The sequence below is a fragment of the Rhinoderma darwinii genome, chromosome 4 (genome assembly GCF_050947455.1).
Source record: "Rhinoderma darwinii isolate aRhiDar2 chromosome 4, aRhiDar2.hap1, whole genome shotgun sequence".
Taxonomy (NCBI): Eukaryota; Metazoa; Chordata; class Amphibia; order Anura; family Rhinodermatidae; genus Rhinoderma; species Rhinoderma darwinii.
The window spans coordinates 382,832,485-382,852,440 of NC_134690.1; the positions used below are offsets into that span (position 1 = coordinate 382,832,485).

Consider the following 19,956-nt stretch of genomic DNA (forward strand, 5'->3'; position numbering starts at 1 on the left):
TTCAGGGAGATTTCCGGGTCTTCCTGAAGGGAGTCTACACTAGCCCGCAAGCACGCGTTCATTCCTCGGGGTTCCTATCAGATCCCTTCCAATTACATAAAGGAACACGACAGGGTTGCCCCTTGTCGCCCCTGCTATTCAATCTAGCACTGGAACCTATGGCCAGATTCTTGGAGGAATCGGATATGTTCAGAGGAATTCAAGTGGGATCTTGTGCAGTGAAATTAGCCCTGTTCGCTGATGATGTCATACTTTTTATGTCAAACCCTCAGGAGCATTTAGGGAAGGTTTTTCAATTTTTGCAGGAATTTGGGGAATGCTCGGGATACAAAGTCAATATAGCTAAGAGCGAACTGCTGGAGTTGGGCAGGCCATTGCCAAAGACCTTTTGGCAATCCTTGGGTTGCGGGATATCACCGGTGGAACACTGCATTACCTATCTGGGTATCAAAATAGGGAGGGTACCAGACACTCTGTATGGCTTAAATTATCCCCCGTTAATTAAAAAAATACAAGCGGAACTCACTAGATGGGGCCAATTGCCGTTGTCCCTCTTGGGAAGATGTCATCTGATCAAGATGGTTAGTTTTCCTAGATTGCTATACCCCTTTCAAACGCTACCTCTCTTATTGAAGCATGTGGATGTCTCGAAATTGACGGCTTCATTCACTAAATTTATATGGGCAGGAAAAAGGCCGCGCATAGCACTCACCAAGTTCATGATGGGTAAACAAGAAGGGGGTGTGAACGTTCCGAATGTCAGGGGTTATAACGTGGTCTGTCTTTTGCGTCATGTAGTAGATTGGCTTCATGAAACAAGTAATTATTCCAATTTAGATCTGGAAGGGGAGTATGCTTCACCTTGGAACCTGAAAGCTTTGTTACATTGTAGAATCGCTTCTCTTCCGTGCCGTCTCAAAACCTCCATTGTATTGAGAGATACAGTTCTAGCTTGGAAAGTGGTACGTAAGCAGTTTGGGTTACCCCACCTGTTATCGAAGTATATGCCGTTGAGCGGTCATCCGGAGTTTTTACCGGGAATGGACAAGGGGGACGGAATTGCCTCATGGGGCATTGGTAGCGCAGGGGATCTTATGCATACAGAGGAAAAGAGGTGGTTAACTGGGGAGGAAATCACCGCTAAACTCAGACCCATAGTAGATAGAGTCAATTTTTTGCAAGTACTTCAGGTACGAACATTTTGTACCTCCAGGCTCAGGGATTTGAGTAAGGAAGCTACTACGCACACTCTGGATGAGGTCATAGGTCCAACAACTGGGCGGGCGACCATTTCAGGAATGTATAGAGCATTGAGAGAGGGTTTTGTTCGTCCGCAATTAAGGATTAGTTTTAAAAGCTGGGAACGGTGGACTCAGGATCCAGATATAGGAGAGACCATACTGGGAGGTTGGGAGACGGTACGGAAGAGTGTGATAAATGAGAGCTGGAGGGAAACCTATTTCAAGTTGATGCATGCAGCTATATATGGCTTTAATATCTTGCCCTCACAATCTTTCCCTGATCGCATTACAAGTTGTCCCAAGTGCAATACACCACTGATGAATTTGTGGCATGGAGTGTGGGGGTGTGTACATACGAAACGATTTTGGGGGATGGTACAGAAATATATTAAGGACCATTGGAAAACGAATCTCCCAATGACGCCTCAAGCGCTACTATTCCATCAAGCGCGGCCGCCAGAGGAAGAGGGTGCTCGAGGAGTAAGATCACCTCCCGTGTTGGTGCACACGATTCTACTGGTAGCTTTGAGATGCCTCCTGAGTCACTGGTTAGAGGCAGACATGCCGGGGTTAGAATTGATTGTGTCACGGCTGAAACAGTTATTGGTTCTTGAGAGGGTGGAGGTGGAAAGGCGGAAGGAAACGGGAACCAAGAAGCTATTTGATAAGTGGCAAGTATTTATAGAAACGCAATGTACAACAGCCGAAATAGCGGAAATTGTTAGGCCTTTCCAGTACACAAAGTGGTACTGCACGCAGCTCTTGGCAGGCGTTTTAGGGAGGATGCAACTGTGAGCCAGCTGGGGGAGAAAGGATGAGTGGAAACTCATTGATGATCTAGGTGGTGTTGGAGTTGGGGGAGTCATGTTTGTTTGGTCCATCCGAAGATCGACAATTATGCCATGTTTCTATGTTGGTGTGTTTATATGTTATGTTGAATTTAATTTAAAAGTTAATCCCATGACAGTTGAGTGCTGCGCACTCATGATGTAACTCTTACGTGAAATGTTTGTAAGAAAATGTGAAAACTGACAATAAAAAGGATATTTAAAAAAAAATAAATTCAAGAATTCAGATTTCCAAAACAGTGAAGTCTTCTCTCCACTGGTGGCTCTGCCCAAACAACATAAGCAAGGGGGTCCACTGGAGAACTTCTCCTTACATTGTTTTACCACAGATGCCAGCAAACAGGGCTGGGGTCGGTGATCCAAGACAGGCGTTTTCAAGGCATATGGCCTGTTCAGATGAAGTACATGTCCTAAAACTTCAGAGAACTAAAAGCTGTATGGGAGACATTCATAAAAGCTTCGCCCATCTTAAAAGGGACGCACGTAAGAGTCTTATCAGACAACATAATGACTGTGTCCTTTCTTCGCCATCAGGGGGGAACAAGACACACATCTTCAAGCCCTCTCTGCACACATTTTCAGTTGGGCAGAAGAAAATGTCCTATCGGTCTCCGCAGTCTATCAGCAGACTTCCTAAGTCGGGAAAAAATAGACTCCCAGAGAATGGTCACTGAAGAGGGAAATTTTTGTGTCCTTAACCCTGAGGTGGGGTTATCCCCAAATAGACCTATTTGCTACGAGGAAAGACAACACGTTTGGGGTAGATGCATTATCCCAACCCTCTGACATGGATCTGGCCTATGCCTTTCCTCCGTTTCCTCTAATACCAGTGGTATTCAGAAAAATCCAAGAAGATTTGACAAAACTTATCATCATTCTTCCCTATTGGCCAAAAAGAAGCTGCTTCCCAATCCTAAAGTACCTAGCATTGGAAGACCCTATCATGCTCCCAGTCAAGAAGAATCTTCTCTCCCAGGGTCCCTTATTCTTTCAAGGAATAGAAACTTCGGTACTTCGGTAATGTTTCTATGGTACTTACAGCAGAGCAAGCGTAATCTCGCGAGATCACGCTGTAAATGACAGGTTACCACAGAAACGTTAACGAAGTGCCGGGATTGTGAATAGACATCCCGTCCTGGCTGGAAGGAATGTCTATTCATTGTCTAAACACTTCAGTAACGTTAATGTGTCCGTATAAGACAACACATAGTGAATAACGCAGTGTCACTATGCGCTGAGTAAATGAATGGGGAGAAGTCCATGACGCTGATTGATCACTGATTGGTCATCGTCATACACTCCTCTGTACAACGCCCACTTGGTCTAAAGTAAAAACACGCCCAGTTGGGCATTAAGAAAGTAATTAGCATAAAGCTAAAATCGCTCATAAAGTCGTAAAAATAGATTGTTTTTCTAAATAAAAATCAATGTTGTCACCTACATTATAGCGCTGATCTCCTTATTTGGAGATAGGGCACTTATAATGTGGTGACAGAGTCTGTTTAAGGCCAAAACTAGGCTGCACCCTTAAGGGGTTAAACAGCTTAAAACTAGACCAGGTAGGCAGAAGATGTGTCAAATTTATTGCAGTGGTGTATTCTGTATGATAAATTTGGTGCATCTTGCTAAACATTTTAGATACATCTCTTCGTTACCACACTTCTTGGTTCACTTTAAGCCACGGCCTTTTCTAGACATTTGAAAACTGTGTAGTGAGGCACAAAGTGTCTACAACACATAATAAATCTGGTGTAAGGCATGAACGCCAGTTTTTTTTGTTTTTTTTTAACAAATTGAGCCCGAACTCTGCTGCATTTCGCTCAGTAAATCTCCCCCAATGTATTTACAAAGTTTCTTAACTTTTCACGTAGATTATATGTTTATGTAGAATGTCCCAATCTAGGACAAAAACGTTTGTCTCACATATCAAAAATCTAAGTCATGGAGCCATGTTTATGCAATTGGAAGATGGCACGTCAACAGTTACCGGGGGTGTCCGGAGAGATAAAAGTGATGGCCTTTCATGGCTCCATACTGAAAAACGCCAACACACTTGTAGCGTGGGGTTCACAGTACTACAGTTTTTCTTGGGAGGAGACTGTAATTGTGTCGACCACCACTACAAGTGTATCGGCGCTTTACAGTATGGAGCATTATACGCGATGAAGGGGAAGCGGTGCTGGCACGAGCGACGCAGCTGATCAGCAGGGGGTACCGGGACCCCCACCGATCAGATATTGATGGCATATTCTGAGGTTAGGCCATCCATTTTATCTCTCCGGCTTACCCCTGTAAGAACACTGCCGGGATAATAGCTATAATTCTGTTATTTTTACCATGGTAAAAAAGGGGGGATAATGGTAATGTATAGGCGTTCTTGGCTTCTGATGACCCTTACAGCGTTGCGGAGGCTGCTGATCTAGCATTGTGTTTAGATTTCACCTGTAATCGCGTCACGCGGCATTCATGCAGCACTGATTTTAAACCAATGGGAAGTAACCATCACTAGTAATCGCAGTTAAATGTGGATTTAAGCTGGAGCTTGTGAGGCATAAAGGAGGCATCAGCACAGCTCCGCTCCCACAGCGCCCACACCAGTCACTTCTCAAGCCACCAGCACGGTAATTCTTTTGGTCACTTGCATAGTTGTAGAATTGCTCCAGTCCTGGGTGATGCGTCCAGAATATGTAGCGTCTGTGTCAGCAGGAATCTGGGCAGCTGTTGAGGTAGAGATGCAAGATCACAAACCGTAAAGAGATTCTTCTAACCGGTTCCAGCAGCTGATCTGCTAAAGAAAAGTAAATGTAGGCAGGCTGTGCTAAGGTCCTAGCACTGGTCATGCGATGTATAGCATATACCTCTAGGAGTGGTCACAATTAACCCTTATTACAATGTGCAGTCAAAATCAAGGTCAATTAAAGAGAACATTCCCTAAAATAAAGAAGTTCTTGAGTTGTCTTTTTTATTTTTTTCCTGGGACAGCTGGGTGACAACCAATATGGCACCAGGGCCCAGGTGTGACTGCTTCCTGTGCACCCGCTCTAGCTATGCCCCTGTGTACAATTATCATGAGACATCGTCACTGTGCCCCTTTAAATCATTCTTTGTTTTTTTTCTTACTGCAAATTCTGCTCCCCAAATATAAGAAATGGCTAAATATTATTTATTGCTTTACATCGTGGCAAGAGGGCAATTTTAACCCCTTCCCGCCGCAGTCATTTTTTTGTTTATCATTGTCGTTTTTTCTTACCTTCCAAAAGCCATAACTTCAATATAGTCAATACAGCCATATGCGGGACAAGTTGTCGTTTTTCCCGACACCATTTATTGTACCATATAATGTACTAGGAAACTGGAAAAAATTAATTGTGGGGTGGAATGGGAAAAAAAACTGCTCCTCCATTGCCTTTTGGGTTTTGTTTTTACGCCGTTCACCAACGACAAGTTAAATTTATTTTGCGGGTCAAGAATACAGCATAGCCAAATTTATTAATAGTTTTACTACTTTTACAAGAAAAAATCTAATTGTTTTAAAAAAAAATTGTTTCGTGTTGCCATATTCTGAGAGCCATAACTTTTGGGTTTTTTTCTGTCGATTTGAGCTGTGTGAGGACTTGTTTTTTTTTTTTTTTTTAATATAAACCAAGAATACATGCCACTTTATAGGCTCCAAATGGAGGCACCCCCACCCTTACAAGCCCCCAATCCAAGGCATTTGAATCACAAGCACTGCATATGACCACCAGCCCCTGAGACTGCTCCATACTTTCCCTCCTGACTTCCACCGTACATATAGGGTATGTGCACACACACTAATTACGTCCGTAATTGACGGACGTATTTCGGCCGCAAGTCCCGGACCGAACACAGTGCAGGGAGCCGTGCTCCTGCCATCATAGTTATATACGATGCTAGGAGTCCCTGCCTCTCTGCAGGACAACTGTCCCGTAGTGTAATCATGTTTTCAGTACGGGACAGTAGTTCCACGGAGAGGCAGGGACTCCTAGCATCGTACATAAGTATGATGCTAGGAGCCCGGCTCCCTGCACTGTGTTCGGTCCACTACTTGCGGCCGAAATACGTCCGTCAATTACGGACGTAATTAGTGTGTGTGCACATACCCATACAGCAGATGTCGAGAAGAGGTTAAATGGGTTGTGCGGAGAAAAACACAGCCACATTCCTCCAAAAACAGCACCACCCCTGTCCATGGGTAGTGTCATATTGCAGCTCAGTACCATTCACTCCAATGGAGCTGAGCTGCAATACTGGACACAACCTATGGACAGATGTGGCGCTGTTTCTGTCAGAAAGCAGCCGTGTTTCTCTAAACATTTACAACTCCTTTAAAGGGTCTGCTTCTCCCTCTAGAAACTGAGCCATTCCTGTCCATGGGCTATGTAAGGCCTTGCAGCTCATCCCCTTCCAAGTGAATGGAGCTGAGCTGCAATACCAGATACAACCCATCGACAAGACCGGCGCTATTTTTGAAAAATAAAAACTTTAGTTACCACAGGACATTTCATTAAGCACCGCCACACTCCTGGCTGCTGGATTTCCCTACCTATACAGTGATGTGGGAGAAAGCGTTGCCTCGCTGTATAATCAGGCAGTTTTACTGTTCTGTTAATACGAAGTAAATCCTGGCACACAAAACACGTATGTTATTTTCCATTGTTGCAAGTTTGGGGAATACTTATGAATAAATTCCCCCCGTTACCAGATGAACAGAGCCTTTCCATCCTCTTTGGCAAGGTTTGCCAGACAGTTGAGGATGACCAGGATTTCTTTCACGTTATCACTTGCCATATTCTCCATTATCATCTTGCCCAGAAATTGTGGGTCATTAAAGGAGGAAGGCACTTCAGCTCCATCGGTTCTCTCCTTTATCCCGTAGTTGTTGACTAGGTATTCTGTAAAGTAGGGGTGCACAGTGGGGTCATATCCCAGCTTCTTCAACTGATCCATTGTGTGATGGTAGCGCAGGTTCAGCTCGGATCTTAAATTGTCAGCTATTTTGCCAGTCGCTGGACACGTGGTCACCTGTAATCATGGAATATTCCTTAAATAGATGATATTACATACATGATTTTCTAGATTATATAATAGCACAGTGGTAAACGGTAGATTTGAAGCCGCTTATCCTACATCAAGGTGTATCTCAGCTGTATCTATGTCAAGGTGTTCTCTCATTATGATGACCCTTGTTCATATTCCCTTTTAAAGGGGGGATACCCTGATTGGGACACCCTCACTATGAGGCGGAGGAGAGCCGCTAACCACCACCAGATCCTGCGCTGTCCAAGTATTACGTGGACGGTCATTCATCTGGATAACGCCATGTAATACTACATTTCCTCTCTGACGGCTGCTGATTTTCCTGGAAAAAACAGCGGTTGTCTGTGTCGGGGCAACCCCTTTAATGTACAACAAATGCAATGCTGGTTACAAAGAAAAAGAAACCGCAATGTCTCAAACTTTTGGACCGTTGAGTTAGAAACCCTCCTTTTCACACAAAACTCTCCTAGCTTCACTGAATGAGCTGGAGTCAGAAGGGAGGGTTCAAACGCTCGTATTTTAAAGGGTTTCTCCACATTTGACCACTATTTAAAAGATTATTTGAATTGAGTTAGGGCATTTGGGCTCTGATATTCATATAGGGGTATGGTCAGTGGTATGATACTAATGTACGGGTCTGAATATATTTAGGGGATTTGGTCTGTGGTCTGAAATTAATTTAGTGGGTCTGAGGTTAATGCATTTTGGAGTATTGTGTCTAAAGTAATGTCTGGGGTATAAATTAATTTTTGGGACTGGTTTAAAAGTTTTGTGGTGTCTGATATAGCTGTACTATTAGTATTCTATTTTATGGGAGAGGAAGGACAAATTTAGTTAAGTTCTGGGTGTGCGTTTAAGTGGGAGAAAGGGGGAGCAACGCTGAATCTTTGCCTTGGATGAAGGAAAGCCTAGCTACAGCTCTAAGTCCAGAGCTGTATTCATAATTCTTCCGGTTGCCAATCGGTGACACCGGTTGTCATCAGACACACCCCTAACCGCTAAGCCTGAATTCACACTTGTAGTTTGCGCTTAGCATATGCATCGGGAAAGCTCCCGGCGCATAAGTCAAATGTATGCATAGGCCCCCATTCCCCCTTATAAAAGCCAAAAGAGTGACCTTTTAACCTCCGTTCGGCTGGTATACGTCCGTATACCTTTCTTTCAACTGTATGGAATAGTGCAGCCTGCTGCGCTATTCCATAAAGAGGCATCCTGCAAAAAAGTATGTCGTGCTGTATACAGTTTTGTTTTTCAAGTATAGGAGCCAATGGATGCCCTTGGGATTCCTATACAGTGTTATACGTCGGGAAAAAGTTCTGACGTATAACTCGGACATACGCTGCAAGCAGTGTGAATAGATTCTAAGTTGAGCAGCTATAATGCAGGGGGACAGTTATTTTTCTTTTATGGCTGGTGTAAAGACGACACTTCACAAAATGCAAATCGCCAGAGCAAGTTCTGTACAGAAACTGATCAAGCAAGAAATATTGGAGGATTTCAGCTGTAGAATGGTGAATACAGCTCTGAACTATAATACAGACTGCAACTCTGAATCAATACAGCGAAATAATGTAATGTGTTATAACCTTTTGTCTATAAGTGAACTGTAAAATGGTTCTCGAATGTGGACAAATGCTTTAAATTACAGTCGGCTTTGCCAGTCAGTGGACATGCGGTTACCATTAACCATGACATACTAGTATCTATTGTACAAGCATACAGTATAAGTAATGCAACATGAGATTGGGATTGGATGTATATTACACTGGAGGAAGTCATATTATATTAGAATATGGGGGCTGAGTGGATTTGTTGGTACTGGTAGGTTGACACAGTGACCACCTCCTCTATTTCCTGCACTATTATAAAACATGTGGTCTAGTTTCAAACAGTGATAGTTTGTAACCTGTAAAATCTTCTCTTCTATATTCGCCACTCTGTATCCATAAAGTCGTTTTTGCTTCAGGAAGACGTTGCACAAAATCCTGCGGTCCAGCTGAAACGCAATCTCCCCAGCAATGCGCTGACACTGCTGAACTTTTACGGGATCTGCAAAAGTCCAATAGTAAATTAAAGAGAACCTTTCACCTCCCCATACATGTGCAGCTGAGTGCAGCATGTAATGGGGAGGGCTGCACAAACCCTGGGGCACTTTACTTTTTTTTTTCTACCTCCCTCCGTTATTTAGATATTGGTGCCGTTATATTTGGCGCCCGATATTTAAATTACCCCCTGAACAGTCAATGGGGCGTGTACTGGCAAGGGGGCGTGTTACTATGGCGGTGGCACTGTCCAATCAGATATGGACAGTGTTACAGCAAGAGCGAGGAGAGAGAGTGTGCGATTGCAGTCTTTTCATCCGAACTGGCAAGGGGGCGTGTCACTGCTAAGGACAGTGTAAGAGCTGTGGAGAGGAGAGCGCGCATGCTCTTGTGAGAGATCAGTCTTGTACTTTGTCTGCCGAACTGGCAAGGGGGCGTGTCACTGCTACGGACAGTGTAAGAACCAGTTCGGCAGACAATACAAGACTGATCTCCTCTCCACAGCTCTTACACTGTCCGTAGCAGTGACACGCCCCCTTGCCAGTTCGGCAGAAGACTAATCTTGAGAGCAAGAGCGTGTGTGTGTGTGTGTGTGTGTGTGTGATTGTGCGCGCGCGCGTGCGCGTGCGCACATGCACACTCTCTCCTCGCTCTTGCTGTAACACTGTCCATATCTGATTGGACAGTGCCACCGCCATAGTAACACGCCCCCTTGACAGTACACGCCCCGCTGACTGTTCAGGGGGTTATTTAAATATCGGGCGCCAAATATAACCGTACCGATATCTAAATAAAGGAGGGAAAATGTAAAGCGCCCCAGGGTTTGTGCAGCCCTCCCCATTACATGCTGAACTCAGCTGCACATGTATGGGGAGGTGAAAGGTTCTCTTTAAGGCAAAGGTTTAAAAATGAAACAACTTGTACACTGGAGGAGGAATGTATTAAGACTGGTGTTTTCATATTAATCAGAAGCCCGCTGGCGTAAGATGCCCTAAATTTATCGAGATGCGCACACGTCTTAATAAATTTGGCATGTCTTGGGCTGACCCTGCACCACAAACTGAAATCTACGCCAGCTCATAGCGTAAACTATCATATCAAATGTATAGTAAATGTATAGCCCATTTATCAGGCCACGAGTGCCCAACCCCTCCCACTAAGCCCACCCCCAAACTTTTAGAAAGGTGAAGAAAAGTCTCATACTACTCACCTACAAACGGGCATGAGTCTAACTCTTGTGTTTTGTCTTTGATGTCTGGATTTTTTAAATAAGAAAAGAATGAAAGCTTTAGATCATTTTTGGGCATTTGAGATGGTAATCTCTAACTTGTTTCTAAACATCAATACCCAAGTCATTCAAGGAATGATGCCAGCTGAGGCAAAGTTCTCACCTGGCCTCATGGATGGTGCCCCCCTGGTTACAAGATCTGCCTCAATGTATCAGTACATCAATGTGTCTATAGCTTACCATAGTACCACCATAGCATTTAATATTATATTAAACTTTAGATAATATCAGAATATTTCTATTACTTATATAGTGCCAACATATTCTGCAGCGCTGGAGGTCCTTACTTACTGTCCTCATTGGGGCTCACAATCTAAATTCCCTATTGGTATATTTTTTGGGGTGTGGGAGGAAACCAGAGCACTAGGCGGAAACCCACACAAACTCCATGCAGATGTTGTCCTTGGATTTGAACCAGGACCCCAGCGCCGCAAGGCAATAGTGCTAACTGATCCACCGCGCTGCCCAGAATATATACAGAATTTAGCTGTAGGAAATGCCACTTACCTGGATGTGGGTGTGAATTGTTCACTTGTGCTTCATCTTCAGTGTCTAGAAAACAAAAATAAATCATTTTAGAACTTTTGCATAATGTTATCCATAAGGAAGTCCTAAACATGAACTCTAAAATCCCATGATTTTTACCATAAACCAGGGGTGTAGCTATAGGAGGTACAAAAGATAGCAACCACACCCATGGCCTGGAGCCTAAGGATGCCCAAAATATCTTCTACCACATAAGAATACACCAGTATTATAAATGGTAGATGGGGGGGGGGGGCCTGTTACAGATTTGCGATGGTGCCCAGGAGCTTCAAGTAATTCTTCTGCCAAACACCCTGAGATACGAAGATCTACCTAAACTTACTTCTGACTCCATAGATTTTTGATTACTCCCCAAAGGCATTGTAATGAAGTTTACTAAAAGGTGGCGGCGTGATGCGATTTTCTAAAACGTTATCCTAAATATGGAGTGATCTAAGGAATATAAGAGGAGAAAAAAAGTGCAGAAAACAAAACTTACATGGATGTTGAAATCCTTCTGGCTGTTTCTTCTCTTTCATTTCTAGAATATGGAAATGCAAGAAAAAAAATAAGGTTAAGAGATTTGTATTATATATGGTAGTCTGTTATACCGATGTAGCCGTCTTTATGTTGACTTTTAATGTCAGGGATCATTACCATGTATATTGTTTGCAAAAACATTATTACTTTATATAAACTAAAAATCTGTATATTACACAAAGATTTGTAAATGAAACAAGATGGAGAATGTATGAGAAACACGCCTATGGAAGACACCGCCCCTGGAATGCAAGAGGAGTGTACAGAAGAACTTACAGCGGAGGAGCCAATGGGGCTTAAGCACGTCCCACCTTCCTCAGAGAAGATTTCTTTGTGTTCTTTGTTCAAATAAAGTTAGTTCACTTCCTATCTCACTGAGGTAGAATCTATACCAAATTGTCTCGTGGTACATTTTCTACAGGCATGCCCTCAGTTTTCAATTTACAGAGGTGGTTATTCAGTGTGAAACAACAGGGAGAAGGAAGCTACCCTGACATTAACACATTAAATACACAGTGGCTAGATCCTTTATTTTGACTTTTCCAATGACTTTTCAATGGCTTTTGTTGTGTGATATCACGTGGCAGCAAGTTATCAGAGTCAAGATAAAGATGGCTACATCCTTATCACAATAAGGGCATGCCCACACGTGGCGGATTTCCTCCGCAACTGTCCGCATCAATGCCGCACAGAATCTGCGTTGCAGATTCTGCGGCGGATCTGCCCAAAATGTGCAGTAAATTGATGCGGACTAGCTGCTGCGGACTGCGGTAAAAGTGCTTCCCTTCTCTCTATCAGTACAGGATAGAGAGAAGGGCCAGCACTTTCCCTAGTGAAAGTAAATGAATTTCATACTTACCGGCCGTTGTCTTGGTGACGCGTCCCTCTTTCGGCATCCAGCCCGACCTCCCTGGATGACGCGGCAGTCCATGTGACCGCTGCAGCCTGTGATTGGCTGCAGCTGTCACTTAGACTGAAACGTCATCCTGGGAAGCCGGACTGGAGACAGAAGCAGGGAGTTCTCGGTAAGTATGAACTTCTATTTTTTTTACAGGTTGCTGTATATTGGGATCGGTAGTCACTGTCCAGGGTGCAGAAACAGTTACTGCCGATCGCTTAACTCTTTCAGCACCCTGGACAGTGACTATTTACTGACGTCTCCTAGCAACGCTCCCGTAATTACGGGAGCCCCATTGACTTCCTCAGTCTGGCTGTAGACCTAGAAATACATAGGTCCAGCCAGAATGAAGAAATGTCATGTCAAAAAAGCAAGACGCATCCGCAGCACACATAACATGTGCATGACAGCTGCGGACTTCATTGCGGAATTTAGAATCTCCATTGAAGTCAATGGAGAAATTCCGCCATGAGTCCGCAACCAGTCCGCCACAACTCCGCAACATCCATTGCATGCTGCGGACACCAAATTCCGAACCGCAGCCTATGCTCCGCAGCGGAATTTTCAGCCTCGTCTAAACGAACCCTACTAAATAGAAGTGGAAGTCAATGGAGAAACGGCTCCGCTGCGGATTAACGCTGCGGAGTGTCCGCAGCGGAATTCAAGAGCAATTCCGCCAAGTGTGGCTTTGCCCTTAAAACCTGATTCATTTCACCTAAAATGTTTCTCCACTAGTTGGCGGGATGGGATATTCCTTCACGTGTTATTCACTGATTGCTTATCAATCTATACAGCATATAGAATTAAAGGGGCTGTCCAGGATTAGAAAAACATGGCTGCTTTCTTATATAAACAGTGCCACACCTGTCCATAGGTTGTTTCTGGGATATTCAATACCACTAACGACCTGTGGACAGATGAGGCACTGTTTTTGAAAAATAGCAGCCCTGTTGTCTAATTCTAAAAACACTCTTAACTAATGTATGTAGAATATTAAAGGGATTTGCAGTTATGATAATAAGGGCGCTCCTCATTGTGTAAGTCCTCAGTTGAGACCTACATACACCCCACTCCCCAACATGACCACCCTTATATATTAATGCAACTTAGAATTTTTAGGCTGGGTTAATTTTACCAGTGAGAGATAGATTTTATATATAAATATATATATATATATATATATATATATATATATATATATATATATATATATATATATATATAAAATCACATAGTCAAAATTATATATATTTATTTGCATTGTGCACAGAGAAATAAGTATTTGATCCCCTACCAACCATTAAGAGTTCAGCCTCCTCCAGACCAGTTACACGCTCCAAATCAACTTGGTGCCTGCATTAAAGACAGCTGTCTTACATGGTCACCTGTATAAAAGACTCCTGTCGACAGACTCAATGATCAGTCTGACTCTAACCTCTACAACATGGGCAAGACCAAAGAGCTTTCTAAGGATGTCAGGGACAAGATCATAGACCTGCACAAGGCTGGAATGGGCTACAAAACCATAAGTAAGACGCTGGGTGAGAAGGAGACAACTGTTGGTGCAATAGTAAGAAAATGGAAGACATACAAAATGACTGTCAATCGACATCGATCTGGGGCTCCATGAAAAATCTCACCTCGTGGGGTATCCTTGATCATGATGAAGGTGAGAGCTCAGCCGAAAACTACACGGGGGGGACTTGTTAATGATCTCAAGGCAGCTGGGACCACAGTCACCAAGAAAACCATTGGTAACACATTACGCCGTAATGGATTAAAATCTCGCAGTGCCCGCAAGGTCCCCCTGCTCAAGAAGGCACATTTACAGGCCCGTCTGAAGTTTGCAAATGAACATCTGGATGATTCTGAGAGTGATTGGGAGAAGGTACTGTGGTCAAATGAGACTAAAATTGAGCTCTTTGGCATTAACTCAACTCGCCGTGTTTGGAGGAAGAGAAATGCTGCCTATGACCCAAAGAACACCGTCCCCACTGTCAATCATGGAGGTGGAAACATTATGTTTTGGGGGTGTTTCTCTGCTAAGGGCACAGGACTACTTCACTGCATCAATGGGAGAATGGATGGAGCCATGTACCGTCAAATCCTGAGTGACAACCTCCTTCCCTCCACCAGGACATTAAAAATGGCTCGTGGCTGGGTCTTCCAGCACGACAATGACCCGAAACATACAGCCAAGGCAACAAAGGAGTGGCTCAAAAAGAAGCACATTAAGGTCATGGAGTGGCCTAGCCAGTCTCCAGACCTTAATCCCATCGAAAACTTATGGAGGGAGCTGAAGATCCAAGTTGCCAAGCGACAGCCTCGAAATCTTAATGATTTACAGATGATCTGCAAAGAGGAGTGGGCCAAAATTCCATCTAACATGTGTGCAAACCTCATCATCAACTACAAAAAAATGTCTGACTGCTGTGCTTGCCAACAAGGGTTTTGCCACCAAGTATTAAGTCTTGTTTGCCAAAGGGATCAAATACTTATTTCTCTGTGCACAATGCAAATAAATATATATAATTTTGACAATGTGATTTACTTTTTTTTTTTTTTTTAATATAATCTGTCTCTCACTGGTAAAATTAACCTAGCCTAAAAATTCTAGACTGTTCATGTCTTTGACAGTGGGCAAACTTACAAAATCTATATAATATATATATACATATACATGCATACATACATACATACATACATACTCAACATTGAAATTGCAACACCAAGAAGGAAGTTTTGGAATTGTGGAAATCACAGGATCAATGGACATGTTAATGATATGCAAATGATAAGAAAATGGAAACAAAATATTCCAAACATCCTGATTTATTCAGTATCGCGTATGAGCACCACGCACAGAAATCCACGCACTTACACACCTTGGCATGCTATTAATGAGGTTATTAATGGTTGTCTGAGGAATGTTATGCCACACTGAATGCACTTGGGCATGCAAATCATCAAGATTGGCTGCTGGCAGCTCCCTTTGCAATTGCCGACCAATGACATCCCAGATGTGCTTGATGGGAGTCAGGTCTGGAGACACTGCAGGCCATGGTAGCACATTTGGACCACGCAGACTGCTCACAGTAGCACGAGCAAAATGCGGCCTGGCGTTGTTCTGTTGAAAAAAGGCTTCTGGGACACTTTGGTTCCACGACCAAATCAATGTAAGGCCGAGCTGATAGTGTACCTGAAATGAAGACTAGAGGCATCCGGCTACCGTACATTATGCCACTCCACACCATAATCCTGGGAGTAGGACCGGTGTGACGTTCCCTCTTCATGCCATTGCCTACGTGGTCTCCAAACCAAACTCTGACTATCATTGCATCCGAGACAAAAGCGGGACTCATCACTGAAGAGGATAGACCTCCATTCCAGCCTCCATTGCTGTCCTGTGCACCATGATAGCCTTTGAGAGCAATGGCGTATGGTTAACACCTGGTAGCTGGACATCAGCGCCCAATGTCATGCAAACGCCTTCTGTTGGTTTGTGTCAACACTGGTTGCCGCCCTAGGCTTGGGATGTGACATCCAACTTCACTTGTAGTATAGAATGGATCACTACGCACCATTCTTCCAATCAGACGCTCCGTCCGTTGCTGAGGTTCGCCTCTGCGCACCTCTTGCTGTCATTCCTATTTGTTGTGGTTTTCCCAACCTCTGGGTCATGCAACGTTAAACAGTGCTGATGAGGCACGTAGGCGCTTAGCGATCTGCTGGAGTGATAAACCAAGGTCTCACAGTTTAAGGATTTTGTCCCTCTTAGTTTGCGACAAGTTATAACACCACTTGATCCGATTTCTGACGTTTCACATGGCTACAAAAAACGTTGCTTTCAATCTAGCTTTTATGCCCACACCACACACACACACACACACACACACACACACACACACACACACACACACACACACGCCACAGATTGGAGCTGGGTGCTTGAATATTTGATCATTTGTTGGTGTTGCTATTTCAAGAGTGTATGTGTGTATGCAGTATATATATGTATGTGTGTATCCAGTATATATATGTATGTGTGTATGCAGTATATATATGTATGTGTGTATGCAGTATATATGTGTATGTGTGTATGCAGCATATATGTGTATGTGTGTATGCAGTATGTGTATATATATATATATATATATATATATATATTGTTTCAAATTTCTGTATATATTATTCTGTATATGTTACAGAGATTACACCAATTGCTTCCAGAAATTTAAATCCCAGCACATTACAATGTATAAACCCAGTCTAACCCTTTGGGTCTGTCCATTGTTGTCCTGGGGGGGGCAGGCTTTGAGCTCTTCTCTCATGGTCTCTTAAATTACTGCGAAGCTTCACGTTCTCCTGCATTAGACCCATCAACTTGCGAAGTTCAGTGTTCTCAGTCCCTACACGTGCACTCTCAGCAGTTAAGGTATCTATATCATCACTAGTATTTGGAATATCAAGAGTTTTATCCAAGGTGTTGTTTCCAGAATCTTCAGAAGACATCCTTAAGAGGCTTTCGTTCTGAGGCCACACCTGCCTGGTACAAACATCTACTGCACCAAAGCAAACCAGGTTAGTGTCTATGTTGGAATGAACATCCATGAACAAAAAACTCTAAACTTTGTGATGTCATTAACCGCGTCACAATAACCTGGTTAGGAGTTCACATCTCACTGCAGCCAATGAGAATTCTCAGCATCTCCTGTAGATGTGGCATTACAGGCATAAATTGACAGTAGTAAATTTTAGAAATGTAAGAATATAATTATTCTTTATGTGGTCCTCTCAAAGAAAAAGACTAGTATATAAAGGGTATAAGGGAATTAGGTGACACAAAGCCTGGTCTAGATCAGGGGTGACTTTCTTAACCTCTGACTGATGTTAGACGTAACTGTACGTCACAGTTGGTAGTAGGCAGCATAATGTGGGCTCACAGGCTAAGCCCGCTCTATACGCAGGGGGTGTTGGTTGTGTATATCAACTCACACACATCTCTAACAGCAGGGATTCGAGATAACCATACTGGCTATTTAACCACATAAATGTCGCACTCAGAGGACCATCTGTCACTCAATCATCATGTACCAATATTCTGCGTTAAGGAGTTAAAGAGGTTATCTCATGAAAACAACACTTTCCCATGTGCCCTTGTAGGGCATTTTGACATCATAGGGGAGTTCCCAGCTCAGGACATTCCTTTATCATCCAAAATGAAGAGCCACTCTTGCAGACCCAGGTCCCTCCCATGTATTACATGGTCGGCTGTTTGAATGGCTACCATATAATACTACATTTTTCCAATAGCGGCTTTTCCTTTATCTGTGGGGGTTAGAGAAGCCCCTTAAAGTCATACGACCACAAGAGAAAAAGAAAGTCCCTCAATTAAAAGTATTATGAGAGGCTCCTTATACAGGAATGATATGAATGGATCTTTTTGAATATCTGATTTACCGGTAACTTGGATAAACTGAATATTTCTGTAATTGATTTTTACCCAGTTATTTTTCTATCAATGTAAACAGGAATGTAATAACCGACATGTTCTAGATGAAGTCTTTGATCAATAAATGTGAGAACATCTGAGAATTGATAGATGAATGTAATTGAAGATCTATGAATTAGCAACAATACAAGGTTGTGGACACATTGAATGGATACATTAAGCAATATTCAGGACAACAAAGGGGACAAAGTAAGATATAAAATGTGGCTTAATTCTATTCTTTTTTATATTTTATGTATTTTAGCAGATTCTTTTTTTTCTAAACCTGGAAAACCATTTAAGCATCTATATTCGAGAAATATCACCATTCTCACATTCTCTCACAGTGAGCCCTCACAATAGGCTGACACCTCCTGTTTTCAGCTTGTGCTGTGTACACAGTGGCAGAGTCAGTCATCTCATGATCACAGGGCGGGATTGCAACAATGAAAAGTAAGGCCCTGTTCAAACGGCAATTTTTTTGTGGCGCATTCCGCCCCAAAATTCCACCTCCTATTCATTTTAATGGGAGTCAGACGCTTCTTCCTCCCGCTAACTGATTTTTTTCAGCTAGCGGGAAAAAGAAGCGTCATGCTCAATCTTCGGTCGGATACCGCCCGAACCTCCCATGGAAGTCCATGGGAGGAAGAATATTCCTGCGGCAGATTTTGCGTCTGGACCCGCCAAGCAAAATCCACCGTGTGAACTGACCCCAACAACTCTAGAGGGCCAAATTATACAATGGGCAAGCAGTTCCCAGACACTCCTAAGCAGGCGCAGGAGTTTGAAAAGTTTTAAAGTGTATCTATATACAGTATGGCAGTAGAGGAGATTACTAATATTTATTACTAAGGGTTGTCGGAGCTTCAATGATTCATCGGCCTGCACTGCGAACTAGAAGAAATCCAGAGGCCAAGCCACAGTAAGGCTGGGTTCACACGTGGCGGAATTTCACTTGAATTCCGCTGCGGACACTCCGCAGCGTTAATCCGCAGCGGAGCCGTTTCTCCATTGACTTCCACTTCTATTTAGAAGTGTTCGTTTAGACGATGCGTAAACTTCCGCTGCGGAGCATAGGCTGCGGAGCGGAATTTGGTGTCCGCAGCATGCTCTGTCTGTTGCGGACCAGTGGCGGACTGGTTGCGGACTCATGGCGGAATTTCTCCATTGACTTCAATGGAGATTCTAAATTCCGCAATGAAGTCCGCAGCTGTCATGCACATGTTATGTGTGCTGCGGATGCGTCTTGCTTTTTTGACATGACATTTCTTTATTCTGGCTGGACCTATGTATTTCTAGGTCTACAGCCAGACTGAGGAAGTCCATGGGGCTCCCGTAATTACGGGAGCGTTGCTAGGAGACGTCAGTAAATAGTCACTGTCCAGGGTGCTGAAAGAGTTACGCGATCGGCAGTAACTGTTTCTGCACCCTGGACAGTGACTACCGATCCCAATATACAGCAACCTGTCAAAAAAATAGAAGTTCATACTTACCGAGAACTCCCTGCTTCTGTCTCCAGTCCGGCTTCCCAGGATGACGTTTCAGTCTAAGTGACGGCTGCAGCCAATCACAGGCTGCAGCGGTCACATGGACTGCCGCGTCATCCAGGGAGGTCGGGCTGGATGCCGAAAGAGGGACGCGTCACCAAGACAACGGCCGGTAAGTATGAAATTCTTTTACTTTCACTAGGGAAAGTGCTGTCCCTTCTCTCTATCCTGCACTGATAGAGAGAAGGGAAGCACTTTTACCGCAGTCCGCAGCAGCTAGTCCGCATCAATTTACTGCACATTTTGGGCAGATCCGCCGCAGAATCTGCAACGCAGATTCTGTGCGGCATTGATGCGGACAGTTGCGGAGGAAAACCGCCACGTGGGGGCATGCCCTTAGAGAGGGATAAGCAGCTGCCTAGACACCTCTAATTCCACTTACAGTACCTCCAGAACGAAGAGTGGTCATGCTAAAATACCATATGCCCATTCAATGCAACCTATTCATCCAGCAAAGCTCTTATTTGAGTAAAATGCA

General features: G+C 43.6%; 1 protein-coding gene across 1 annotated transcript; it reads right to left on the bottom strand.

The window, feature by feature from the left end:
- Positions 1-6,749: 6,749 nt before the first annotated feature.
- Positions 6,750-17,037, bottom strand: LOC142761388 (speriolin-like). Its single transcript, XM_075864578.1, has 6 exons — positions 16,715-17,037; positions 11,502-11,543; positions 10,985-11,029; positions 10,400-10,444; positions 9,054-9,196; positions 6,750-7,132 (listed from the first exon to the last, which is right to left on the bottom strand). Exons 1-6 carry the CDS (start codon positions 16,950-16,952, stop codon positions 6,806-6,808), a joined length of 840 nt encoding a protein of 279 aa, XP_075720693.1. The 5' UTR covers positions 16,953-17,037; the 3' UTR covers positions 6,750-6,805.
- Positions 17,038-19,956: the final 2,919 nt, after the last annotated feature.